General features: G+C 39.0%; 1 protein-coding gene across 2 annotated transcripts in view; it reads right to left on the bottom strand.

Annotated features, from left to right (window-relative positions):
• LOC115452600 (oxysterol-binding protein-related protein 8) overlaps positions 1–20,165 on the bottom strand; it is a 70,184-nt gene that overhangs the window by 7,589 nt on the left and 42,430 nt on the right. For both annotated transcript variants that reach the window (XM_037436357.1, XM_037436359.1), the window contains 9 exons: positions 7,713–7,855; positions 7,134–7,312; positions 6,746–6,926; positions 5,078–5,174; positions 4,000–4,139; positions 3,094–3,150; positions 1,656–1,781; positions 1,178–1,318; positions 682–802 (listed from right to left, as the gene is read on the bottom strand). In XM_037436357.1, coding sequence (XP_037292254.1) covers positions 682–802; positions 1,178–1,318; positions 1,656–1,781; positions 3,094–3,150; positions 4,000–4,139; positions 5,078–5,174; positions 6,746–6,926; positions 7,134–7,312; positions 7,713–7,855 — 1,185 coding nt within the window. The remainder of the gene's footprint in view (positions 1–681; positions 803–1,177; positions 1,319–1,655; positions 1,782–3,093; positions 3,151–3,999; positions 4,140–5,077; positions 5,175–6,745; positions 6,927–7,133; positions 7,313–7,712; positions 7,856–20,165) is intronic.

The following is a 20,165-nucleotide window of genomic DNA, read 5'->3' as shown; positions in this document are numbered from 1 at the left end:
CCAGCCGTTCACGCGTGATGGCGTGACCAAGGGAAATAGGGATTCATTTTTATATATATAGATTGAAAAGAAGGTGATAATCTATACTATTATATAAAGCTGAAGTGTCTGTTTGTTTGAACGCGCTAATCTCAGGAACTATTTATTTCCTCGAATTGAAAAATCATTTTAGTGTTGGAAAGTCCATTTATTAAATGGTATAGGCTATATAATATCACGCTATGACTAATAAAAGCGGAGCATCAATGAAAAATGTTACAAAACGGCGAAATTGTATATTGTTTCATATTGAAAGCTTCCGTTGCGTGCGCTGAGTAAACGGTTAAAGTTACGCAACAATCATGTATGATGGAATTGTTTCTCTCAAAAAAATCTAAATAATATAAAACAAAGTGTCCACCCCCCCCCCCCTCTTCCTGCCTGCCTGAACGCGGTTAATTCTAAATTAAAAATTCTAAAAATATATAAACAAAATGCTTCGCCGCGACTGTCTACTTGTCTGAACGCGATAAACTCAAAAACTACCCAACGGATTTCGATAAAATTTAGTATGGAGATAGTTTGAGACCCTGGGAAGGAAATGGGCTACTTTCTATCCCTGGACTTATCTCTTTCACACGAGCGAAGCCACGAGCAAATGCTAGTACTACATAATGTCATTATAAAAAAAAATGTATTTACCATCAGGCGCCATGACGTGCAAGTCCCTGTGGAAGAACCTCGGCACCCATGGCGCCACTAGGTTTCTCGCGCGGGCCCTCTGCGCCTCCTCTATTATCGTCTTCTGCTCTGTCGCCGCCACCTGAGACACATTCGGAGTTACGTTGTGGCATTACACCGGCTCGATCGGGGTAATACCTCATAGTATTGTTCGTGAATACGGATCTCTATTCTTCGCCTCATCATTGCGACACATTCGGAATTACGTCATGCCATTACCTCGGCTCGACCGGGGCAATACCTCATAGTATTGTTTGTGAATACGCATGCCTATTCCTCACTTGATTATTGTAACACATTCAGATTTACGTCATGGCATTACCCCGGCTCTACCGGGGTAATACCTCATAGTATTGTTCGTGAATAGTATGCCTATTCCTCACCTCATCATTGTGACGTTCGGATTTACGTCATGGCATTACCCCGGCTCGACCGGGGTAATACCTCTATTCCTCACCTGATCATCGTTCAAGATGGCTTCAGACACCTTCAGCCACAACGTTTGCGACTCGTAATCCTTTTGGTTGTCGAGCCTCATCAGGTAGCGCGGGAGACGCTGCTCCTTCAACAGGGCCACGTCTAGAAGGCTAGTTTCTTCCTGAAAGAGAGAGGAAATAAATAGAATTAATATAAACGCACCCGCCATTAATAACCAAGTTCAGTTGTTAAAAACACACCCTATATAATGCCGCAGTGACGTAGGCATACAGAGACATTTTGACATCGCGTTACTCATACGCGCGTATTCCATTCTCGCCGTCCTGAGACGTGAGATGTCAAATCTCATTATGTCCAGTAGTTACACTGACTACAATGTTCAAACAGGAACACAACATTGACTACACGCTGCTTGACAGAAATAGACATTGCGGTGGTACCTACCCAAGACTCTCACATGAGACCTACCACCAGTATACAATCTCGTGCGTACTCACCCCGGTCTTCTTGTCTTTAATGTCGATCTTGCCGTCCCAGTATCCGTCTACTGTCGCTATAGTGTCCTTGCCCTTCTTTATCCTGCCTGAAATGGCGTTTGTCTGGTCCGAACTGCCCAGGAACGACTGGAAACGTGACATCAATCGTTTAGAATAACGATTTTTTTTTTATCGATTTACTGTCGCGGGGTAATCAACTCTCGTCAGTTGACATTAGACTCCACTCCGTTTACCATAAGGGTCTGTGGTGTCACTTTGCGGTGTACGAAGAAAAAAAACGCTTACAGCATCGACATATCGCACTCTTAATAAAATAATTACCCATTTCAAAATTGTTAATTTGTGGCAGTCGTCTGAAAACAAATTTTTGTTTGCTAAGTTTTTTTTGTTGCTATAAAATTTAGGTTATTAAAGATAAGTAAAAAAATAAACCTATAGCATGAAAGAAAAAGAAAAAACTAAATGGTCGCAAGCAGGAAATGGTCGTTTGACGATTCCCACAAATTGGCAATTTTGGAATGGATCGTTATTTAATTAAGAGTGCGTTATGTACTACGTACTAGATTTGACGTTTCGAACATTCACTGTGTGCAACTGAATTGAAATGTCATCCATTCAAACTGACTAAATGGTCAACATTAACAGCTTGTGGTTGTGTAATATGGAGTCTAAGTGTAAATTTGGATTTGAATAAAAAATATTAGTCAAATAACTAAAATTATTTGTTGTTCAAGTGAATGAATAGGTTATAACAGTGACGTTTTGGTCGCCATTTTAGTTCAGATTTAGAACAAATAGTTTATATGGACGTTCGTGTCTACAGAGTACACATCAATGGCTTACAGTCGTATTACACGAGAATTTTTTACCATCTATACAATCCACACACCCAACACAACTGTAAGCCAGGATCAGCGGTGGCATTGTATGACACCGAGCGGTGAAGCTCGCCGAGTCTCAAACACTAATGTCTTTATTCCGCAATGAAATCAAATAGAAAGATACGCAGTTGGAAATATTAATTGTTCACCTCCATTGCAAAGCGGGAGACAAAATAATGAACTAAGGATAGTACAACCTCGAGTTTAGGCACGATAGTTTCCCCCTGCACCTGATGGTAAACAGATTAAGGCCCGATAGAATGTAGACTGACGAGAAATGATTACCTCTTATCAGTTGACACAATTATGCCGGCCTGTTGAAACCCGATATACACAGGCTGATCCGAGAACGCTCACGTGGCCGGTGTATTCTTTATAGGAATTTCGAGGGTGTGCGAAGTCTACCAATCCGCACTACAGCGTGGTGGACTAAGGCCTAATCCCTCTCAGTAGTAGAGGAGGCCCGAGCACAGCAGGGGACAAGTATATAATACAGGGCTGATATTATTATTTTTATTTATACTTCTTTATCTAAATCAAGTTTAAAAATAACTCACTCTTAGTTTGAACTCGACGTCAGCATGGTAGCCCGTGTCTGCACACATAATGTGAACCTGAAATGAAAAAAAAATATTAAAAAGGATCCCAATTTTTTTGCACCCACTGTATAGTTGAAAAAGATCCACAAGTTATTGCACCCCTGTATAATAATTATGTTATACATTTCTATTTAAAATATGAATTGTAAATTGTATAAGAATGAAATTGTGTAGACCGCAAATTACTTTACTCTTGGTAAAGCAACTATTTATTACTCCAAATATTATTGTAAAAATAAAATAAAGTAAAAATAAATTTTAGTACGTGACAACTCCAAACATGTCATTGTTTTTTTGTTGCTTTGAATGACGAGACGAGCTTGCCGTTCGCCTGATGGTAAGCGATACGACCATAAACAGTAGAAACACCAACACCTTGAATTACTTATTGTTTGGTATTCCACTACGTTCGCCTGAGACATGAGATGTCATTATGCCCAGTAGTTACACTGGCTACAATGTTCAAACCGGAACACAACAAACACTGCTTGACAGAAATAGACGTTGCGGTGGTACCTACCCATGACTCTCACATATGAGAGACCAGTAAAATAATAATAAGTAATCAGCTTTATTTGGATGATAATGGATGACACAATTGTCCTTCGGCCTCATTCGGGGTCAAGTAAACACAATTTGAGTTCAGCATCTTCCGTTTCCGCGTCACATCTCAACGTAGGAACATCCGGTTATCCCTACTCTTGACAGCTTGATGACGTATTTCCGATTTCCGTTCACCAGGTGGCAGCGGCACGCTTCCTTGCTCATTGGGGCTCATAAAACACCAGGCATTTAAAATGGTGACCCCGAATGAGTCTCCGGACACAACATGCGTTTTATTTGAAGGTAAAACGCTGTTATTACCTTCCCCCCGAGCTCCATGCTGAGCGTGCCGATGACGATGCCCTTGCAGTGTGCGTAGGGCGCGGTGGTGACGTATGTCTCTCCCCACCCCAGCAGGTGGACGCGTGCGCACCCCTCCAGTATGGCGGACGTCGAGTTACCTGAGTCCCACAAATGGCATTTATTTGTACAGGGCCATTTTGACATTGCTTTACTAAATGAAACCACATACTTATCGACGTTTGTAAGGCGATCATGTCCAAGGATAATTTTAATAACATTAGACTATATCTTTATAAAATAAAAAGTTGAATTGTTATGAATTTTCATATTAAAATTTAAATTTGAAAGCACTCTACTCAAAAATTTACTGATAATCGCTAGATATGATTGCCTTACGTTATATAGTTGGGTGTAGAACGGACTGCCGAGACGAATGTCCGCAGGTTCAAAACCCAACACATCTCTGACTTTTCTAAAGTTATGTGTGTATTCTTTGTGAATTATCGCTTGCTTTAACGGTGAAGGAAAACATCGTGAGGAAACCTGCATACCTGAGAAGTTCTCTATAGGAATTTTGAGGGTGTGTGAAGTCTACCAATCCGCACTACAGCGTGGTGGACTAAGGCCTAATCCCTCTCAGTAGTAGAAGAGGCCCGTGCAGTGGGACAGTATATAATACAGGGCTGATATTATATTTACAACAAGTTAGTTAAGGAAAAAAGGAAAACGTCGCCAACAGAAATCAGTTTTTTGACGATTCCCACAAATGAACAATTTTGAAATAGATCGTTGTTTTATTAAGAGTGCGCAACCCCCGATCTATGGGGAAGCAAGCCGGGTCCTATGGCCCGGGCAGCAAATTTAGAGGGTGGCGAATCCAAACTTGGCAGATGGCGGCAAATTCAAACTTTGACTACTGAGAAATCCAGTAAATTATTTCCCGCGGGGCGCGAAATGATGATGATGCCAAATTAAAAATATAGGTGGTCAGGGGCGGCACTATCCAGATTTTGCTCCGCCTACAAAAAATTCAAGATCCGCGACTGAGAGTGCTACATACTAAAATTGTACATTTAGTTTTCGATCAGTCACTCACCGTAAAACTTGGACCGGGCCAGCAGACTGCCTTCTATGACGTATCCCTCCTTCCTGTTCGACACGTAGAATGCGGATATCGGTGGGTGGTGCGAGACCTGAAAAAATTACACTCGTAATGAAGAATTGTTTACAAAGGTTTTAAAAATTTGATACATTTTCGAACTAATAGGGGGTCGTCCACGAATTACGTCACACTTTGAATTAGGCGAAGGCATCAACAGTGGAAAAAGCGGCGATAGCCTAGTTGGGTATGGAACGGACTGCCAAGACGAATGTCCACAGGTTCAAATCCCAAGAGCACACACCTCTGACTTTTCTAAAATCATGTGTGTATTCTTTGTGAATTTATCGTTCGCTTTAACGGTGAAGGAAAAAATCGTGAGGAAACCTGCACATCTGAGAAGTTCTCTATAGGAATTTCGAAGGTGTGTGAAGTCTACCAATCCGCACTAGGCCAGCGTGGTGGACTAAGGCCTAATCCCTCTCAGTAGTAGAGGAGGCCCGTGCTCAGCAGTGGGAAGTATATAATACAGGGCTGATATTATTATTATTATTATTATATCAACAGTGGCGACTTTAGGGCCTATGCACACGGCGTATTTTTAACAAGGGCTCCAGGCGAGAATGAAAGGAGGTCCCGGATTTCAATAATATCATATATAAGTGGCCTTATTGGTTAACACCGCTTGAAGCCCCGGAATATTGCCCAGTTTGCCCCCCTAAAAGCGCCACTAAATATCAAATAACTGTGACAGAAACTGAACTACTAAGTTATACTAGGTTAAAGTGAGTATGACTTTTCTCTTCAAAAACATTATTATTTCTACAAGTATTGAACGCCGCCAAAATCTCACAGGAGAATAAGTCTCCATTACTGCAATTTTTATTTCTACTAAAATAGATGAAACGTAGTTAATGGATGTCACTTTTTTTTATTGCTTATGACGAGACGAGCTTGCCGTTCGCCTGATGGTAAGCGATACTTTTCATAAACAGTAGAAACACCAACATCTTGAATTACAAAATATTGTTTGGTATTCCATTCTCGCCATACTGAGACATGAGATGATAATTATTATGTCCACTAGTTACACTGGCTACAATATTCAAACGGGAACAACAGTGACTACACAGCTGCTTGACAGAAATAGACATTGCGGTGGTACCTACCCAAGACTCTCACATATGAGAGACCTATGACCAGTAAAATAATAATAAGTAAATTAGTTAATGAGTTTTATTTGGATGATAATGGATACCTTCTCCCCGAGTTCTACACCCTACTACTTGGCAGAAAGACATTGCGGTGGTACCTACCCAAGACTCTCACATATGAGAGACCTATGACCAGTAAAATAATAATAAGTAAATTAGTTAATGAGTTTTATTTGGATGATAATGGATACCTTCTCCCCGAGTTCTACACCCTACTACTTGGCAGAAAGACATTGCGGTGGTACCTACCCAAGACTCTCACATATGAGAGACCTATGACCAGTAAAATAATAATAAGTAAATTAGTTAATGAGTTTTATTTGGATGATAATGGATACCTTCTCCCCGAGTTCTACACCCTACTACTTGGCAGAAAGACATTGCGGTGGTACCTACCCAGGCGCACCCTCACATATGAGACCTACCACTAACAAAGTTTGCATATACCAACCTGCTCAGCCACATAATAAGTATAGGTGTCAGTCTGTCGATGCTTCCAGCAGCATCTAAAAGTCTCCCCTAAGACTGGATTATAGGGCTTCTTGAGCCCTTTGGGCTTACGGTAAAGCCCAGAGAGGTACCAGCGCAGCACACACTTGAACCTCTGGTACGGATCTTCCATTGTTTGAGCTCTGAGAACAAGGTAATGATCAATTTAAATGTTTGAAATTTCTCTATAGGAATTTTGAGGGTGTGTGAAGTCTGCCCGCACTACAGCGTGGTGGACTAAGGCTTAATCTCTCAGTAGAGGAGGCCCGTGCCCAGCAGTGGAATAATATATAATGTCAATAACAAACAACAACCTCTCCAATAAAATGTAAATAAAACATCATACTCACTGGGCCAAAATGTCCGCATGATAATAATTGTCGGACAATTTGTCCAAAAACGAGCGCGGCTCCAGTATGAACGTGGGCAGCACCACTTTGGACAGGTCCATACCGGGACGCACTTGCTTCAACAGGAACCACAGGAGGGACTTGTTCTCTTCCGCCACCTCTTCCACCAACTCTCCAGCCTGGAAATAAAAAAAAGAATGTATCACCTATCGAATTGGCTAATAATTGAAGATTATTACAGACGATTTTTTTGTTTTGAATGATGAGACGAGCTTGCCGTTCGCCTCATGGTAAGCGTTAAGACCGCCCATAAACAATATAAACACCAACACCTTGAATTACAAAATGTTTGGTATTCCACTGCGCTCGCCATCCTGAGACATGAGATGTTAAGTCTCATTATATCCAATAATTACACTGGCTACCATATTCAAACCGGAACACAACAGTGACTACACACTGCTTGACAGAAACAGACTTTGCGGTGGTAACTACCCAGGCCTCTCACATACGAGAGACCTACCACCAGGAAACTATCATTCTTACTAAGAATTAATCTCCACTTCATCATCCACTCACCGCCCCTGTCTCTCGATCAGGATCCTCCACGTAGCACCTTTCGATCCTCGCGAGCACCTGCTGCCGCCGGTCCACCAGCTCCTGCCCGCCGACCATCACGCCGCGCGACGCGTCGCTGTCAGAGTCGGACACGCCTGCTAACTCTGCGAAGTGCGTGCGTGATAGAAGGTTCTAGAAGGAGCTAGAATGACCTGGCTAGCGGTCTTGATAGCTTTTAATGTGTACAAATTTAATTTACAAATTAGCAGTCATAAAAACATGCTTAAAAACTAACTCCCTTATTCATAGACGTTATTTATCTAAGGACGGAGCATTGCTGTGATAACAAGTCTGTTTCTCAGCTTTGTTTATCTGACGGCTTGCTGTTTGTTCAGCTTCGTTTATCTGACAGCCAACTAGATTCAAGTTGTGTCAATATTAGCCAATTACAACGGCACTATGTCTACGCACTGCGCAGGCTGCCATGCCGTCAGCACTGAGAAACAGACTGGTTATCACAGAAATGCTCAGTCCTTAGATAAATAACGCCTATGAATAAGGGGGTAAAGTTTTAGCTGAAGATCTCGATGATGCAGAACATTACCAACTAGCATTTGCAACAGGATGTTCTACAGACTGGGCGCTTAATCTGGGGTAAATTACCCTTGCGGGGGTACATTACCTATTTCAAGGGGGTAACAAAGAACCTAATAGCATACATCGTATCGTGTTACATCAGAAAATAGTACCTCCCGATTTTTGATTTTTGATTGTATTTTCGAGCCTTGCTACCGGAAAATGTATTCAAATGTTGCAATAATAAGATTTATATTGCATCCATGTTGGGAAAACATTCCACTTAGAAAATAATCTAGCTTCAACAATACTATCACACACTCATAACATAGCAAATATAGCATTATAATACTCAAAACTTTATCAATTATCGGCTTCAGCTTTATAAATAGTCGGACCAGTGTCATGTTATCAAACATTGTATTCAGAGACAATAAAAACGGACGGGTCATTTTTGACCCACGTTGAAAATTAATTGCGTAGCAACTCAAAAAACGTTATACAGCGGCCAAATTGATATCTGTAATTCTGTGTCATGTTTCATCTTCACATTAACGGCGGGTCACATTAGACCCGACAAGCGATTCGCAAACTAACCTCCATTGCACTTATCCAAAAACACTTTGACGTATCCGCAATCTCCATTTTCGGCCTTGGTGAAGTCGGACAAAATGGCCGAGTCGACGGAGAACTTCCGATTCAAACTCAACGCAGCGAACGGAGCCGGCTCGGAGTACTGTCGAGTCAACTTCTTCTTCTTCAGAAGCGAGAAGATCGACGAACGCCGTCTCTCAGGCTTGTCTTTCATCTTCGTTTCGTGTTCCATTTTTGAATCGTGTGTGTGTGGGGTCAATTTAGACCCATTTTGATACGTTTGAGGACTTCATTGTAATCGTATCATAAATGTTCTCAAACACATTTAGGTGTCCATTTTGTTTTCATTATTTCCTTTAAAACTACTATAGTTAGTAAAGATAAATGACTTAAAATACATGTCGTTGGTTCATTCCCCGAAGGAGGATAAAAGGTTTTCATAATTACAAGTTATTGTAGTGATCGAAAATCGACCATCGAATTTAATATAGTTATAACATATATTCAGTCTTACTTATAAACTTGTTTGACCGTTAAGAGTTGGTTAAGAATTGCTTAAATAGCTGTCAAAACATCACCGGTTGCTAGTTTAAACCTTAAGAGGAAAGATTGCGGGTTTGAATTACAGATGATCGAGTAAATTTGTGTTTTGACTAAGCATAGCTTTGCGAAGTTTTATAAGTAAGACTGTTTATACTTAAATTATATTTTTCTGTACTCCTTTATATGAACTTGAATAATAACAAATCTCACACTCGGCGCGCGCAATGTGTTTCAAAAAGGGGACAAAGTTTATTCTTTACGTATGTATTAATCTATATATATAAAAATGGATCCCTATTTCCCTTGGTCACGTCATCACGCGTGAACGGCTGGACCGATATCACTATTATTTTTGTTTCGTTTGTTATTGTCAGGGGAAAGTTCTTATGAAAGAAAAAATTCAAAAAAATTGCACGGAAAATTAGAATATTTATGAAAATTTAACGAAAATATTAATTTTATATAGCTGTCAATTGTTTGAAATAACTGTCAGCGATTGACAGAATGCGCGCTGCAAATTCATAGTTAAGACGGGACAACGTCTTTCGGGCAGCCAGTATTATATATATATATGTTGGATTTCAAGATTATCATTAACTTCACAGCGTTACCTAGTTGATTGTGGAACGGACTGCCGAAACAAAGGTCCGCAGGGTTTAAATAGAAAGATAGGGAGTTGGAAATATTAATTGTCAACTTCCATAGCAAAGCCGGAGACAAAATATTGAACTAAGGAGGGGTTTGAACCTCAAGTACAGGGAAGAATACTAAAAGTCAGTTTTTTATTTTATTACTTTGAATGACGAGAGAAGCTTGCCGTTCGCCTGATGGTAAGCAATACGACCGCCCATAAACAGTAGAAACACCAACACCTTGAATTACATAGTATTGTTTGCTATTCCACTGCGCTCGCCATCCTCAGACATGAGATGTTGTCTTATTATGTCCAATAGTTACACTGGCTAGACTAGAAGCAAGTTTTAAATAAAAATAAGTCTAATACCCTATTGGATAGTTTCCTATGTTTGATTTAGTTTATTATTTTATATGTAATAGAAAATTGTATGAAAAAGAAATTCTTCAGTGAAATCAGCATCAAAATTGGTTGAAAAATAAAGCAGTTATTCATATTCGAAATATTGTTATTAGGAAAAGTGAGAGTGTGGAGGGGTTATCGCGCTATCCTTTTCTCACTCGCGCAGCGTTATGGCCGTTGGCACTGGGTGACGTCACATTTCACTATTACTGTAATTAGACAGCTTCCCTTTCCACCAAATTTCAAAGCTTTATAACTCCTTTATTATTGCGTGGATTTTAAAAATTCTTTTTCCAATACATTTTAGATAAAATACATTTTAGATAAATGTATTTAAAGTCATCAACTAACATATTGCAAAAAAAACTATGCCCCCGTGACCTACGTCATCTAAGCCAACGTCAAGAATGTGAGATCGGAACACATCGCAACAATGCGTTAAGGAACTGCATGTCTATATTTTTTAATATCATTGACCAATAACAAACAATTGAACAGCGTAATGAGCGGTGTGACGCGACAATTCAAGGCCTTTCGCGTGTCACCGACGGTATATTATCATTAATGTATCTGCCACTACGGTTGACAATACCAGCCGTCTTTTTAACCGACTACAAAAAAGAGGTTCTGTATTTAACCTCTACAGACACGAACGTCCATATAAACTATTTGTTCAAAATCTGAACTAAAATGGCAACCGAAACGTCACTGTTGTAACCTATTTATTCACTTGAACAACGAACAATTTTACTTATTTGATTAATATTTTTTATTCAAATCCAAGTTTACACTTAGACTCGAGTTCTTATATCATGAGCGCCACTCCGTACACAACCACAAGCTGTCTATACTGACCATACTAAAGTCAAGGAAAGTGCATACCTGAGTAATTCTCTATAGGAATTTCGAAGGTGTGTGAAGTCTACCAATCCGCACTACAGCGTGGTGGACTAAGGCCTAATCCCTCTCAGTAGTAGAGGAGGCCCGTGCTCAGCAGTGGGACAGTGTATCATACAGGGCTGATATTGTTTTTATTATATATATATACTCTTCTGTCCCATTTAAGAACGAACTATGCTCTAAACACATTCATATTTAGAGTTTGTAATTAATGCAATAGTAAGTTCTCTCATGTATACGTACGCCCTAAACTGCCCTTTCGACTATTTTTATCATATCCATCCAATGGTTGTCTGGTAGAAATCGCCTCGAGCGATAACACCGCCATTTGTACCACCAATGTTATCTTTTCCACCATCTGTACACAAATTTGTCTTCTTTTTTTTACATTTTCGGTGTACAAAAAAGTTTTAAATAAATAAATAAATAGACCTATTTACAGGATCCTACTTAGAGTTTAAAATATATATATAATTGTATATAATTTTAATAATACTTCTTGTTTTATCTTTGTACTAGTTTTGCTCTTAATTTGATATTACGGATTTTTTATGTATTATTCTTAATTCCATTAATGTCAAAGTATAATTGTACTCTTTGTTTTCCAAAAACGTAAAAATAAAAAAAAAATACTGTCTGCAAAACGTTCTAACAATAATTAGAATTTTCAAGTAAATTATGAAATGAAAGCCGACAAGAATCGGGTTATGGACCCTTAGACCCTTTGCCTACACTATCATACGAACCCTACAAGTTCTACTATAATTAATCGTTTTAATTAACAACTAGCGACCCGCCCCGGCTTCGCACGGGTGCAATGCTAATACTAAATACACTACAGAGAAACTGTGAACGTTGTATATAAAAACATAGCGGCCCGCTCTGTCTTCGCACGGGTATAACATAACAAAATAACAGTATTTCTCCACTATTTAATGGATGTTATTATACATATAAACCTTCCTCTTGAATCACTCTATCTATTAAAAAAACGCATCAAAATCCGTTGCGTAGTTTTAAAGATTTAAGCATACAAAGGGACAGAGAAAGCGACTTTGTTTTATACTATGTAGTGATTTACCATAGCTCTTAATATTTGATCACCAATCAAAACTCTAAATGCAAAAAAAATATGAGTTAGAAAACATTTTAACAGCAGTATTTAGGGTTATTATAAGACTGTGTTTTTAAATTAAATCACATAATAATGTGTATCTCTGGTAACATTGTGCCAAAGTCATTCATGAACAACAAATGTTTATACAAAAAAGTACCGGTTTTACTTGTTTGATCATTGTGTAGTTTAGTGCGAATATGGCGTGCGCGTGAGTGCATTTACGACTCAAAGTGTGACGTGCGATAAATTCTGTTTAGCAGTGGATTAGGGCGTGTAAAACAAAAATTACTTTTTACTAATATTTATTTCGTTCGAAACTTATTTTTTATTTTACATCTACGGCTCAAGTAACTTATAAACTGTTATTTTCAAGAAGATAAGTGCGAGGTTTCTTTTAGTAACGCAATGTCAAAATAATAATAATAAATAATAATATCAGCCCTGTATTATATACTTGCCCACTGCTGAGCACGGGCCTCCTCTACTACTAAGAGGGATTAGGCCTTAGTCCACCACGCTGTAGTGCGGGCAGACTTCACACACCTTCGAAATTCCTATAGAGAACTTCTCAGATGTGCAGGTTTCCTCACGATGTTTTCCTTCACCGTTAAAGCGAACGATAAATTCACAAAGAATACACACATGATTTTTAGAATGTCAAATAGACCCTGTATATTATTAAAATCTGTTTAACGGAAGCAATTGTTTCTAATTGCGTTTCGCTACGGCATTTCACCGTCTACCCCGCTGATAACAAGCGATATCTTATCAGAGCTATTAGTAGATAATTATTCATTTGTTTGTGTCGTCTTTTAACTGAATTCAAAAAAAGACGTTAACAATTCGACGTGTTTCTTTTTTGTATAGCATCACACATTTTGTAATGCTAAGTTTGGACTAGCAAGCTTTTACACCAATATATTGGTGATATGATTATATACTTCACAATGCCGCAAGAGGCGATTGCCTAGTTAGAAATGTAACGGAGTGCCGAGAAGAATGTCCGCAGGTTCAAAACCCAAACGTACCTCTGATTTTTCTAAAGTTATGTGTTTATTTTTTGTGAATTATCGCTTGCTTCGACGGTGAAGGAAGACATGGAGAGGAAACCTGCACACCTGAGAAGTTCTCTATAGGAATTTCGAGGGTGTGTGAAGTCTACCAATTCGCATTACGCAAGCATGGTGGCCTAAGGCCTAATCCCTCTCAGTAGTAGAGGAGGCCCGAGCTCAGCAGTGGGACAGTATATAATACAAGGCTGATATTGTATATATTATATATTTTTATATTGCATTACACCTTTTCTGGGCCTCCTCCGCTACTGAGAGGGATTAGGCCTTAGTCCGTACGCTGTATTGCGGATTGATAGACTACAAACACCCTGAAATTTCTTGGAGAATTTCTCGGGTATGCTGGTTCTCTCACAATGTTTTCCTTCACCGTTAATAAACCAAGCTTAACGTTTCCTTATGCACTAGTCCCAAATAATATAAGGGTCATTTTGACATTGCGTTACTAAATGAAACCACATACTCATCTACTTAGAAATAATACTTTACAATAAATAAGTTACTTGAGCCGTAGATGTAAAATAAAAAACGTGTAAATTTCGAACAAAATAAATATAAATAAAAAGTAATTTTAATTTTACGCGCCCTAATGCCACTACTACTCCTCTAAGAGAATTCGTCGCAGCAACATACTTTCAGTCAGAAATACACTCACACGCCATATTCGCATTAAACTACAAAATGATCGAAAAATCAGAAAACTAAAACCAGGATTTTTGGTGAAAATATTCGTTAATAATGAATGATTTTTGGCACGTCAGCAAAGGTGAAGACGAGTATGTGGTTTCATTTACTAACGTAATGTCAAAATATCCCTATAGAGTATTTTTTTATGTTCGGAATGAGAAAACTCAAAAACTATACAACCGATTTCGCTCATTCTTTCACAAATAAAAAGCTACCTTACGTCTCATGCCATAGGTTACTTTTTATGCTGAGAACGAGCGTTAAGGTGCGGAGTAGCGAGCAAAAGCTTATGTTATAATATTTGTTGTTTTAGTTATTAGTCCAGTCGGCACATATGGTCGTTGGCCTTTTAAAAACGGGGTCTAAGGCCATTCGTGTGTTGCTGTTAGATATAAAATCGGTAAATTTGAAAAATAGCAGGACCAATAAATGCTTATTTATCTGGAAGTTAGGTAATAAATACCTAGAGCGGGATCGGGAGAGGGCCGACCCCGTTCGAAGACGAAGACGTCAAGGCGGTCGTATCAATCGCCCTGGTTAAAATAAATAATAATATCAGCCCTGTATTATATACTTGCCCACTGCTGAGCACGTGCCTCCTCTACTACTGAGAGGGATTAGGCCTTAGTCCACCACGCTGGCCTAGTGCGGATTGGTAGACTTCACACACCTTCGAAATTCCTATAGAGAACTTCTCAGGTATACAGGTTTCCTCACGATATTTTCCTTCACCGTTAAAGCGAACGATAAATTCACAAAGAATCGCCCTGGTTAGCTTAACAGATTGCAGATATATTGCATTGAGGGTGGGAGGTGTTAGCAAGAGCTCTCATTCCTCCACCGGGACAGTGCTTTCAGCGACGCGCTGGTGGAGTTCTGGCGTCTTCATTTTGAGATCTCAGAGCTTCACGAAGGTGCCTATGGAGACCAACATGGGGTTTTTGGCTAGTAAAAGTCCGGCATACTCTGCTTACTATTGGTGGGGATCCAAGAGAATATTCCCCATGAAAAAAAAAAGGGTAATAAAAACTGAATAGTTTTTTTTTTATTGCTTTGAATGGCAAGCTTGCCGTTCGCCTGATGGGAAGCGATTTTCTGTAGTTTTCCAAATAAAGTAATATTAATATAACACTCAGGGCTAACGTAGCTACTTAACAGGGAAAGAATTTTCAAAACCGATTCAGAAGTTCTCCAAGTTATCCATTCCAAACACAAAATCAAATGATTCTTTTTCTATACGTTTAGTAAAATACCAATCATACTAATTTAAAAAATGCGAAAGTTTGTGATGTATGTATGTTTGTTCGTGTTTCACGAAAAAACTACTGAACGGATTTGGATGAAACTTTACAGTAATATTGGTTATACATCATAATAACACATAGGCTACAATTTATAATGATTTTGTGTTTTGGTCATAATATAACGATACATATCAAGTAAGTCGGAAAAAATTGATATCTTGGCGTATGCTACCTAAACCGTTGGAGTTAGACAAAGATGATGTACCGTAGGATTGTTTGTCTTAAATAGTTCTAAATAAAAGTCCGCAATAACATATATCTACCTTTTATGTGAAAGCCACGACCAAAATAGTGAGCCATAAACATAATTAAATCGGATACTTTTTTTAGGGGAAAACTCCTTCACGCGGTCGAAGCCGCGAGCCAGTGATTCATAAAATCCAGTTCGAATTTAAACTGTTAAAACATATAAGCCGTGCTCTCTTAGCTCGCATACATTTAGCCTAGATTTTGTTACGTTTTATTTATTTTCTCTACACCGGCCTCGAGTCTAGACTTCATAGCTCACATAATTTACGACCTAAAATTTTTCCGCCGCTTTGTTTTTGTAAAAGCTAAGGTGTTTTGCTGAGGTGTTACACTTTTTTCATAGAATAACTAAAAAATGTATTAAAGTACTTATACTTACTGTTACAATCATTGAAGTAAATTTGTGTTTTAACTAAGCATAGCGCCTAGTTAAAACACAAATTTATTCGATCAGCTGTAAGTCAAAACCCGCCATCTTGCCTCTTAACGTTTAAATTAGGACCGGTGATGTTTTTGACAGCTATTTAAGCAATTCTTAACCTCTTAACGCTAAAACAAGTTTATAAGTAAGACTGCATAAAATAATAATAATAATATCATATTAGTAAGATTCGTAGACTTCACACACCCTCGAAAATTCTCGATAAAACTCAGAGGTGTGTGCCCTTGGGATTTGAACCTGCGAACATTCATCTCGGCAGTCCGTTCCACAAACGACTAGGCTATCGCCGCAAGACTGCATATGTTATAGTTATGATAAGTGACTCATAAGACGCCCATCTAAACAAAACCATTACTTAGAAAGCTAGATCATACGTGCAGTACATAATCTGCGATATTCGCGAAGACTATTTTCCCCTTGCTATAAACATTGTTTCAGGAGATCTATCGCTTCTCGCAATCTAAACTATATTACTATATCACTACATAGTATAAAACAAAGTCGCTTTCTCTGTCCCTACGTGTGCTTAAATCTTTAAAACTACGCAACGGATTTTGATGCGGTTTTTTTAATAGATAGAGTGATTCAAGGAAGGTTTATATGTATAATAACATCCATTAAATAGTGGAGAAATATTATTATTTTGTTATGTTATACCCGTGCGAAGCCAGAGCGGGCCGCTATGTTTTTATATACAACGTTCCCAGTTTTTCTGTAGTGTATTTTGTATCAGCATTGCACCCGTGCGAAGCCGGGGCAGGTCGCTAATTATTTACAAAACTGAAGAGTCTGTTTGAGCGCCCTAATCTCACGAACTACTGGTTCGAATTGAAAAATTCTCGTGGCCTTAAGTGTGTCGCGTTCCGGGATCAGCTTGTGTATATCCAGTTCTAACAGGCATAATTATGTCGACTGAGGAGTAATCATCTCTCGTCAGTCGACATTCTATTGGACCCCACTCCACTTACCATCAGAAGCAGTGGAGACACTTTGTCTTGCACGTATAAAAAATAAATTTTACAGCATCGATATATATGTACTACGTACTAGATCTGGCGTTCCGCACACTCATTGTGTTCGACTCAACTGTACTGCAATCCGTACACCTCACTTTACTATGGTTTCAACTTTAACAGCGCGTGGTTGTGTACGGAGCGGCGTTCATAATATCAAGAAGTCGAATCTAAGTGTAAACTTGGATGTGAATAAAAAATATTAGTCAAATAAGTAAAATTATTTGTCGTTCAAGTGAAAAAATAGGTTATAACAGTGACGTTTTGGTCGCCATTTTAGTTCAGATTTTGAACAAATAGTTTATATGGACGTTCGTGTCTATAGAATATACGTCAATGATTTTAAGGGCATACCTAAAGTATGATCATGGAATTCAATATACTTGTTTTAATTTTAGACATTTCTAGACGTTTTTCATAAACACCTTCTCCGCAAACTGACCACGACACGTCCACACAAATTAATATAGTAAACACGTGACATGCATTGCGTCATAGCAAATCGATGCAAAAATTAAACATTATAACCATATTCATAAAGGCTATGTTAGTGTAATTTATAGCGATATGGAACTCTATAATGATATTTATAACATACTTATACTGTCTCTCTGTTGTGCCCGGGCCTCTTCTACTACTGAGAGGGATCAGGCCTTAGTCCACCACGCTGTAGTGCGGGTAGACTTCACATACCCTCGAAATTCCTATAGAGAACTTCTCGAGTATGTAGGTTTCCTCACGATGTTCTCCTTCACCGTTAAAGCAAGCGATAATTCACAAAGAGTACACACATAAGTTCAAAAACGTCAGAGGTGAGTTTGGGATTTGAACCTGCGAACATTCGTCTCGACCGTTCCACAACCAACTGGGCTACAGCCGCTTTTTTTGTTTATAATCTTGTTACATATACTTCCACCCCTATAGTCGCTGATCATGCATCCCATGATGCGCCCCAGCAACGACGGACACAACTCATCGGTCATCGACCACACGTGTCACCTACTCATCGGGCACGAGGCGCCGACGCTGCAATTTAGCTATATAATTTTTCCATTCCATACGTTTCATTTTTTTATGTAATATCAGTAAGAAGCACTTTTAGACCTAACATTGGCTAATAGACACGTATTCTAATTGTAATTTTTATTTCTTAATTAAATTTATTAAAATAATTTTGTTTTTTTTTACAACCTCCGGTTGTGCCTTACGTAATTGGCGCAGTCGGTAGGATACTAGAATCAGTGCGCGGCGGTCAAAAAAAGGGCAACAAAATCGTTAAACAGCTCGACTCCGTAAAGTCGCTGACGGGTTTTCCAGCCCTCATCTAGTATCCAGAACCTACGAAGTCACGACTAGAGGCGTATCCAGACATCGATACTGCAAGAAGAACCAGAATATGTAAGTACCTCTTGAATCGCTCTCGAGTTGCTTCCTTATTTCCTTTACTCTGATAGTTGTTCCCTTAACCTATTATAATATATCATTATATAGGGTTACATAGGTTTAGTAATCAATTCGTATTAGTTATATTCATATTAATTATTCTAACATCGATAGTCAATATCTAGTTCTTATCCTTAACTTTCGAGTTACAATAAACCGCAAAAATTTTTCACCCAAGGCAGTTAAGCAATCCTAGGTTAGATAGAGACCGTAGGCAACGTGCATTAGATAGCAAAAGAGACTTGAACAGTAGTCCGAACATTTTAGCAGAACAAAAGATGGCAAGTAATTATGATGCCATTATTAAGGCGCTTCGATTGGTTCCGGAATTCGACGGTAATGCAAATGTCCTGACGCGTTTTATTAAGATATGCGACCAGTTAGTTCAGGAGTTTGTTACGGAAGCCCAACCGTTGAATTGCACCGCTCTACTAAATGGCATATTGAACAAAATTATAGGACCCGCAGCTCGGTTAATTAATACAAATGGTGTACCGGACACCTGGCAAGGTATTCGTGATGCCTTAATCAACAATTTCGCAGACCATCGCGACGAGACCGCGTTATATAATGATCTAGCACTTTTAACTCAAGGGCCAAATACACCCCAAGAATACTACGAGATCTGTCAAAATCTATTTAGTACCATCATGACGTACGTATCTTTACATGAATCTCTGCCTACCACTATTGAAGCTAAGCGCATATTATATAAGAAGCTAACGTTGCAATCATTCTTACGCGGCTTAAAGGAACCATTAGGTTCACGCATACGCTGCATGCGCCCGGAAAACATAGAGAAGGCTCTCGAGTTTGTCCACGAAGAGGCGAATATTTTGTATATGCAAAAACGCGGTGATCATAATGTAAACTATGATAAGAAACCTCATTTTCTGCCACCGTATCAACCCCATAAATTTTCGATCGAAACATTACCACCCCCGAAATCTTTCATGTTTAACACGTCTATGCCAGGTCAATCTCGTGCGTTCAATTCTCCACATACTTACCCCCAAATGACAAAACCCATATACAATCAAAATGCACAAATTAGAGGTCCCACTCGCACACAACAAATTTTCGCAGCGCCTCTACCGAATCGGTCCCGCGAGCACATATTTACTATGCCACAACCACAACGTAATTTTAATACCAAGCCTAATGACGTACCTCGACCAATGAGCGGCGTAAGTCACTTTACCCCAAAAGCCTTACCACCTACTGGTATGCACGGCCATAACTGGGCTACACACGGAAATCCACCCCCTTCTAATTACTTTAAAAGCCGCCAAGTAAATGTCAATGAGTGCTATGACCCATATTATGAATATGATCCATATGAATACTATTTCAACGAATCATATTCCTACGAATATGGCCCTGAGTACGATTATAATGTTGAACAACAGTATTCGTACCAAGAACCATACCATGCCCACTCTGTAGAACCACTGGAATCTGATAAACATCATACGCAAGATGATCAGGATTTTCAGAAAG

The sequence above is a fragment of the Manduca sexta genome, chromosome 1 (genome assembly GCF_014839805.1).
Source record: "Manduca sexta isolate Smith_Timp_Sample1 chromosome 1, JHU_Msex_v1.0, whole genome shotgun sequence".
Taxonomy (NCBI): domain Eukaryota; kingdom Metazoa; phylum Arthropoda; class Insecta; order Lepidoptera; family Sphingidae; genus Manduca; species Manduca sexta.
Note: the sequence above shows the minus strand (reverse complement) of the source record. Positions and strands in the feature narration are given on the sequence as shown.